At 52.0% G+C, this 8,602-nt stretch overlaps 1 protein-coding gene across 2 annotated transcripts in view; it reads left to right on the top strand.

Annotated features, from left to right (window-relative positions):
* Positions 1 to 1,461: 1,461 nt before the first annotated feature.
* The window catches only part of SPRED2 (sprouty related EVH1 domain containing 2), a 128,420-nt gene continuing 121,279 nt past the window's right edge, over positions 1,462 to 8,602 (top strand). Inside the window, exons 1-2 of one of the 2 annotated variants that reach the window (XM_058278684.1) lie at positions 1,462 to 2,228; positions 4,739 to 5,394. In XM_058278684.1, the coding sequence (XP_058134667.1) occupies positions 5,369 to 5,394 (26 nt within the window). In that variant the 5' untranslated portion in view covers positions 1,462 to 2,228; positions 4,739 to 5,368. Of the gene's footprint in view, positions 2,229 to 4,570; positions 5,395 to 8,602 lie in introns of those variants that run through there. The other variant, XM_012530030.3, reaches the window with a different exon arrangement.

Here is an 8,602-nt window from a genome sequence, read left to right as displayed (position 1 = left end):
TGATCCATCGACACTCTCACTCATCGTTCAAGCTTCAGCTCAAGCATCCCTTCCGCTGGGCAGCTTTGCTTTCCCTGATCTCAAAGCAGATTTAATTGCTTTGTTGTCTGCTTACACCACTTACCAGCCGTCCCACTGTCCTAATGTTTTCTTTATATGCCTGTTGTCCCACTTCCCAAAGCCCCTAAAGGGCAGTTGTCTGGGTTCCATTCAACTCAGTACCCTCATTGCCTCATAAAGTACCTGGCACTTTAAACGCAGACGGAAGAAATGGACATCCAATTTGAAAAAATAATATTCTTGACCATTGCTTTTCACACTCTAAAAATTGTATTGTGAAGAACTGAAAATTCTATTTTAAGGAATTAAGTTGAAACTTGGTGTTTTAGAGTGAAAAAAAAACCTTCTCTGCATACTTTTTAAAATGACCACATCTTTGCGAAATACAGTTGGAAAGAATACATTTTCAAACTTAGCGCGTCTAAAGTTCTGGAAGGGTCGCACTTGCTTTTCCCTTAACCTCAAAAGTCCCCAGTGCTCTCTTCAAAGTCACGAACGTCCGCTGCCTCAGGAAGAAAAGGGAACCAGCCTCCACCGAAGGAAACATTTTCCTCAGAAGCAGCGGCCTGCGGCCAGAGCGAGGAGTCGAGAGACCCTTTGCATAATCCACTCTTAAAGTGACTGAGGCTTGTCCCGCTGTAAACTGAAACTCCAGAGGCGAACCTTGAGCGGCTACATTTTCTCGAAAAGCATTTTCCCAGCCCTGTCCATCATTTCCTGCCTCCGTTCCCTCCCCAACGCGTGCGCACACACAACTTTTTGGGGCCCACTGCACTGACCCTGAGCCTCTCTCCTACCTGACGCGGAGCGCCTCCGAAAGCAGCGAGGTTGGCGTTTCATTCATAATACATGAACTCCAGGGAGGAAGGAGGCGGGGACAAGAGCTATTTAAAATTCCAGCCTTGCCGCTAAAAGGGAAAATGACCTGGGAGTGAACGGCCTCGGGGATCAAACCTTGCGCGATAACGGTACAACCCAGCGCGTCAGCGGCGCGCCCGCCGGCTATTTATACCGCGCGGATTATGCAATGGCGCTCCAGCCATTCATGCCCCCACGCGGGCCACGCGCGCCACGCGGTGGGGGCGGGAGCGGCCGCCTCGTTCCCGGGCGTCGGGTCAGCTTCTAAGTTTGCATCATGCCCTTCCTTGCGAGAGCTTGTGTTTCCATTTCTGCTCGCGGGTCTTGAGAGAGACAGCTGGGTTACAAACTTCCTTGGCACACGCTGGCACACACGGCTGCTTATTCAAACGTTCATAATAAAGGCACCGCGGCGCGGCCAGCAGCGCGCTGGCCGGGCTCCGGGCAGACCGGAAGGAACTGATAAACCCAGCGCTAATGAGGCCCCCTCCCTCCCCCGTCGGAAGTGTCCTAAGAGCGCCGGCCATTGAGAAATACCAAAGGGGCAGAGGAGGGGTGAGGTGAGGACAGGCGGGAGCGCAGCTGTGCGCGCCTCGCGCGGCCGGGGGCTTCCGCGGCCTGGCGGCAGACGCGCGGGCACACAGTTGAGTCCTCCCAGCCCTCCCACAGCCGCCGGGGGGGAAAGGGTGAGTGGTTTATCCGACCTCCCCTTCTCCCCCTGGAGATAATCAGACTCCAGACCCGTACGGACAAGAGGTGGGAGGAAGCAGAGAGGGAGAAGGACACCAAAGAGGGAGTAGACTGCAGCAGAGGCTAAAATGTCCGCTTCCCCCGGCGCCCGTGCAGGGTTGGAGGGGGTATGGGCTGCGGGCCGCTTTGGAGCGAAACAGGACCTGCGGGTCTACTGAGCATGCCCGCTCCGCGGCCCAGAAAGGTCGCTCCGACTCCGCGCTCCGGGCTTTCCCGGCCGCCGGCGAGAAGGACCCGGGTAAGGGTGCTCCCCAGCCCCGGACCAGGAATTGAGGGGCCGGTAGGTGGGGGTCCTCCGCCGGTTTTGCTTAAAGTTGTGAGCAGATCGATATACTTTTGAAGCTGTAAGATCGCACTGTGAGTCGACACCCGTGATTTGATGATCTTCAGAGCCAGCTGGTTCTGTTTTGCTGCTTGTGGGGAGAGACTGGCATGTGGATCCTCTGCCCTTTCTGCAGTGTCGTTAAATCAAAGCCCTAAATCCGTGATGCCCCCTATTCCAGTAACTATCGAATGGATTCTGACAACGCTGGTATTCTGATCAAGAAACATTATCTGAGGTATTCGCCCAATATCCTCATGGGATTCCCCGTTTATTCTGTGGACACGCAGGAGGCAGACTGGCCTCTTGATGGGGAGGGTCAAGAAGTGACCTGCTAGGAACATTTCCAACAGAAGGCTGCGTTTTCGGTGGTGAAAAAACAAGAGAACAGGCAGACTTTATTTAGAGGAATGAATTTAAATTGGGGGATGGATCGTAGGGGGAAGCATTTAGTCGTCCAATGACTGTGAAAGGAAAAGTCACCAAGAGTCTAATTTTTGCAGTGTGCTTAACCCAGTACTTTCACTGTATTAGCTCATTTCATCTTCCTAGCAATCCCATCTTCTGGGTATCAGCCCCATACTACAGACGCTCAACCTGAGGTTCAGTGAGCCTAAGAACTTGCCAAAGATGGTCCAGATAGGGGTTGGCCCAGTGAATTCCATTGCACCCTGAGTTGCCCTGTCCATGGGAATGGACAGTCATTCATCATTATTAGCAGGGAATCAGAGTTCTAAAAGTGGGAGAGAAAAGACAAGGGCTTTCAGATGAATGATTGATGATGACACCAATTCCACCTGCTTATGGTGCTTACCTACATGTAGAAGTTAATAATTACCTCACCTGCCACTTTGGCATTTGAGCCTTCTGAAACTGGAGTGTGGTGCCAAAGAGATGCCCTTTAGGTGGGTAATTTAGGCATGAATTGAATGTCTGTGTTCCTAAAATTCAGGAATGACTGTGAGTGGGATCTTTTTCAGTACCCTAGGAAAAAAGCAACAATGGCCAAAGGTGAGAACCTAGAGATACTGCAACCTTATGGGGATTTAGAGAACAGTGATCTCTTGGGTCTGTTTAATGTTTTCTCATAGACTCTCAATGGCCTCAAAAACTGAGAAGGACAAGCTAGGCCTTGTTACCCTGCTTTACAAAGAAACTGAAGATTTGCTGAATGCCTTACTCAAGGTATCAGGGCTACTAGGAGAAAATAAAAAACCCAGCTGTTCTACCAGTGCCCTTCTCATCCTGGACACCCAGCATCAAAGATGGGTAAACCTCAATCTATGTCCACAAAGATCATAGTTTTGATAAGCCTGAAACCTATGGTAAACCACCAGTTTCTCTGTGACTCAAGGTGAAACTCTTAGCATCTTTGGAGCATTTGTGACTCTCCAAATGCATATTCCCATAGGTGTACTATATTCAAGTTAGATATTTATTCTTCTCTTATTTAATGGTTGCTATTTAACTAATATTTATGTGGATCTTCTCTTGGCACATTTAGGAGGCTGGAAAAGTCTACTGTGTCTGGAGAGCAGGAAGGGGCAGGGACTGTGTCCTTCCTCTCCATCAGAGCCCCAAAAGGAAATGCCCATTGCCAGTAACAGCTAAATAATTGGTGGGACCCCAGTACAAAATAAAAATGCAGGGCTCCCTTGGTAAAAATTCTTAAGAATTTCAAGACTGTGACAGCAGAGCATTGAACCAAGCATGAGGCCACCTGCCCATCACCCAGACAGTCAGTGTTTCTTTGGAGAGCATGGGCTAACCCAGAGAATCTTGGGCAGGTACCAGGCCAAGGCAAGAAAAATAATTTAAAGACAATGGGGATGGTGGTGGTGGTGGTGATGAGGAAGGGAAGGGCAGGCAGAGAGCGGAAGACACAGCCAGGTGGGGATGATAAAGGACAAGGAGCTAGCTCTCCAGGTAGCCTCACCAAAACCCCGAGGTGCTGGCTAATAATAGGGTGTGGGACAAGGGCCATCCTCCACCATCATGAGAGAGATTTATTGGGTAATTTTTTCAAATAGCGTAACTCCATTATTTCTATTGAAATCGACGTTTTCGGGCTGTTAGATTTTCCGCCTTTCTTTTTTTAGAACGGACCGGGAATTGAATTATGGGAAGCAGACGCTCCACCACTGAGCTACACCCACACCCCTCCATTCATTTTTTTAAATGTACAAATAAAGTTTCCTTTAAAATGTCCCTTCCCCTGCTAGGACAAAAAAGATCACAAGATTCCTGTGAACTCGAAAACCTATGCCATTCAGAAAAAAAGACTATCCACCCCCACCCTCCCTTACTGGTTCTGGTGGAGAGGCCAGCCACCCGCACCTGCGCCCCTCCCCACCTTCCTGCCCATCCGAGAGGGATAGTCGGTCTTCAGAGCCCAAGCCTCCGTTCTGTCGTTTAACTCCATCCCCTCCCCTGCCCCAAGCTCTCCGTGCCCCCTCCCCCCAACCGGTTTTAATTCTTGGGCTGGGAGGGAGGGAGGGAGAAAACCGGAGCCAGATGTGTGCGAGTTCACCGCTCCCGCCTCCTCCTCCCGCCCCCCCGGGCTTCCTAAAACCCGGAGCCATAATCGAGGAGGATCGGGAGCCAGACAGAAGCAGAGCAAACAACTCCGCTCCGCGGCTCCTCCGGGAGTGGAAACCAGGAGGGAGGGGGAAAGGAAGCCGGGCATGCTCAGTAGGCTGGACAAAGTTTTTTTTTCTTCTTCTTTTTTTTTTTTTCGGTCGCAAGTAGGAAGCTTTTTGCACTACACCACCTCTGGCCGCTGGGAAGACGTCATCGCTTCCGCCCCACTTCCTCCTCCTGTTGGCGGCGGTGAGAATCCAATATGGAGTAAAACGGCGGAGGCGAGAGATGGGGCTCGGACCCGGCGCCCTGCACCGCCTCTCAGGCGCACCACCCCCGGCCGCCGACTGCTCCCCGGAACCGTGATTGGCCCGGCGCCACAGGGGCGACCCGGGACCAAGCCTCCACCGCGGCCCGCCCCTCTCCTCCTCCTCCCGGCAGTCCCCGCCGTTCTGAGGCGCGATTGTTTTTCGCCTCCCCTCGTCCACTGCCGTCCCCGGTCCAAATCGCTCTCCCTCCGCCCGCGCCGAGCCCCTCAAAGCACCCTCCCGCCTCGCCTCTCCGCGGCGCCCCTCCTAGCTGCGGCGCTCGCTCCTTTCTCAGTTTGCACCCGCAAACATTGACCCCGCGCTCCGGTCACCCTTCTTCCCCTTCTGCCCGCGACGCCCCCTTCATCTCCAGCCGCCCCCGCCCTCCATCAGGCGATCCCCGGAGATGTGAGGAAGGGGGGTAGGCGGACAGGAAGATGAAGGGAGCAAAGCTGCCCGCCGCGGGACAGGCGTCTAGGTGAACAAGAAAATGACCGAAGAAACACACCCGGACGAGTAAGTTTGGCCGTGAAGTGGGACGGGGGTGCCCCGCGGGGGTAGCGTGGGGAGTCGGGGCCAAGGACGCGGGTGGGGACGCTTGTGGGGTGAACTTGGCGTTGCTTGCAGGGACTCGCTGGCCTGTCGGCCTTGGGGGGCGAGATTTTCCCTCTTGTTGAAGTGGGGAGGGGACAAGAACCGCAGCGGGCCATCGGGGGCGCGCCTAGGGTCGGCGGGCTGGGGGCGGCTACTAAGACCAAGGGCGCGTGGGTGACCTCAAGGCGGTCCCCTCTCTCTCTCCGGGGACTAATGCCCCCCCCCCCCCCCCCGTATCCTCAGCGACTGGAGCGGAAGACCTGACACCCCCGCTCCGGCTTCCCAGGGTCGGCGGGATTTTATAGGGTGACTTTCTGACTCTTTCCCCGGCTGCTTGTCCTTGGTCCCTTCGCGAGCCCACTGGGACTCAGGCTCCGCCATTTCGTTTTCTTGAATCGCTCTCATTTGCATACCACATTTTCATTCATAAAAAATACCGCGGAGCCAGGGGAGGACCCGCACGATCTGCGCGAGGGTCGGCGTGCGCCCGGGCCCGCGTGGGCCGGGGTGCTGGAACCGCCCAAAGGGTCCCGCGCCGCGTGTGTGTGCACGCGCTTGTGGGCCCGGGATCCGCGCCCCGCAGGGTCGGGGCAGCTGGTGGGGGAAGGGGGGGTCTGGGGCGGGAGCGTGCGGGGCAGCGCGCTGCGGGCGTGTGCGTGTATGTATTTGTGTGTGTGCGCGCGCACGGGGCATGCGGGCCCTAGCGGGAACAATGCTCCGGGCTCTCCGCCCGTGGGAATTCCAGACAGACCCGCTGCGCTCCCGAGATGGGAGCCTTTCGCCTGCCGCCGGCCAAAGGGCAGCTCCCACCCGCCTCGCGGGCGCGGGGTCCGGTTTGGCTTTTTCCATCCCCAGCACAAGGCTTTTCCGTTCACGGTGCCACTGGAGCAGAGACACCGGACCCGGCACCTCTGGTCTTCGGCCTGAGGTCGAAGTGGTATCCGCACGGCGGCCGCTGCCGCTGTTTGCTGGCTGTGCCCGCCACCAGCTACTTTTTTTTTTTTTTTGTGAATAAGACACTCTCGTTTATTGTCACATGATATCCCTCCCCTCCTCCCCTACACATTCATAAATCCGGAGCCTGCCTCGGCTCCTTTCATTCAGAGCTGCCATTAGCAAGGTAGCGGCGGCGCCCGCTTGGGCGCACTGAGCTGGTCTGCAGCCGCCGGGACGCGCGCCTGAAGGGAGGCTCCGCGCGTGTCTGCACAAGGGTGTGCGGGCTGCGGGTAGCGAACTATCGAGGCCAAGGTTCTTTTGCCCCTGACGAGCGTTGAGACTCGAGGAGTGCAAGAAGGGAAGTGACTCAGTGTTGGGTGACTGGGAGGCTAGCAAGAGAGGTCTCCTGCAGCAGGTGACAGAATGTCTTGCTCTATTCCAAGAAATCTTTTTTTTTTTTAACGTCCCTTTATCCTTTGATATTTGCTATTGCCACGCTGGGGGTTGGTGTTTGGAAAAGGGAATTTCCTTCCCGTGGGTCTCCAGGGAGCTTTGACTGCAGTAACCCCTGGTCGCCCTGATACTGGTCTCAGGAGAAGACACCTCCTGATGTACGTGTCGCAGCAGCTCCCCCGCATCTGCTGGTCTTTCTATTTTAGATATTTTGTTTTACCTTCATAGACCATGTCTTGAAATGGTAATATGAAAAAAAGTTGCCCTTTCAGGGCTGATATATGGACTGAAGGAATATGCTGCTGGGCCTTACAGATATTTTATTAGTCCTGGATTGTACACAAGTAGCACTGGGGGACAGTTGCCATCTTCTGGGGCTGGGGAGCCTTGGAGTCTGGCTGAGACCGGGCATGGGGGTTCATTGGCTCCATCCGTTGTGAGTACAGGGTGAGCCTCTCCATTTTCAGGGCAGGGTGTCACCCTTGCCTACTGCCCCATCTGGTATCCCAAAGCAAACGAAATGACTGGGATGCAGAGAAATAAAAATCTCTAGCCCAGGTTCTCAGAGCCCATTCACAAGGAAATAAACTAGCAGCCCTCACTGCTGTCAGAAGCCCGTTGAGACAATGGACATTTGAAGGCAGGCTCTGGTTTCAGTTAGAGAATCAGAAAGCTTTGGTCCCTTAGCCCACTGCAGAAATGGCCTTTTCAGGGTTGCTTTTAGTGTAATGACCTTGGCACAGACATGAAATGCCCCAGTAAAAAAGCGGCTGCAAGGACTATAAACAGCTATTGTAGACACTGTCCATTATATTGTCCAACGTTCTTATGTAATAATCCATCTGAAAAATTCCTTTTAAATGTTAGTGACAGGAAGAAGGTTTCTTTTTATGAGTTTGAGAGCTCGCTGGGATTGTTTTTATTGTTGTTTTGTCATCTCTGAAAACACAGAACTAAAATTAATGATTATGTAGCCCTATTAGCCTACGTTTTTGCTAGACTTATTTACCCCTTCCTCAATATGAATTTTGGTCTTCTATGTTCTCTTCTAATGATTTTATGTCTGAGGTTCTCCAAATGCCTTTTTGGAAGTAGACTGGACTTCTTCCAGATTGAGCTCTAAAAGAGAATTAGTGACCTCAAACTGGACACGGAGGGGAGATATAATTGTACTTTAGGTAAAACAGATTTTCTTGATAGTCCATGTAAAGTTTTTTTTTCCTAAGTACAGATACTTAAATACATTAAATTCAGCATCAGAATGCAATAAAGCTGGTAAAATTGCACTTAATAAAATTTCATTTTGTCTTCTAATTTTCTTTTTAGTCTCAATTTAATACTCCTCTAATAAACATGGTAATTCCGAAAAGCTTGTCTACTTTTCTCATTGATGGTCCTAAACGATAGCTTCCATGGAGAGCAGATGTAGCTTAAGTGGTGAGTGCATGCTCTCCCTGTACCAGGTCTCAGGGAACCATCCTTAGTACCTCCTAAAAATTAAAAAAAAAAAAATTTTTAAGACAACTTCCATATAGAAAATATACTGACCATTCTCCATTGACCCCACTCCAGGTAGAAATGCATGTCAGATTATAATTTTGCATTTTTTTTTTTTAATTTAAAAAAGTAAAGAAAGGCAACAAGCTATTTAAAGTGGATTTTTTTATTCATTGGAGTGGACTTTTTTGTTTTTTAATTATTCAGACTTTATACCTTTAAAGCATTTGATCGTGTACTGTGA

Source organism: Dasypus novemcinctus, chromosome 17 (genome assembly GCF_030445035.2).
Source record: "Dasypus novemcinctus isolate mDasNov1 chromosome 17, mDasNov1.1.hap2, whole genome shotgun sequence".
Taxonomy (NCBI): domain Eukaryota; kingdom Metazoa; phylum Chordata; class Mammalia; order Cingulata; family Dasypodidae; genus Dasypus; species Dasypus novemcinctus.
The sequence above is the reverse complement of the archived record's forward strand: the minus strand, read 5'-3'. Positions and strand labels throughout refer to the sequence as shown.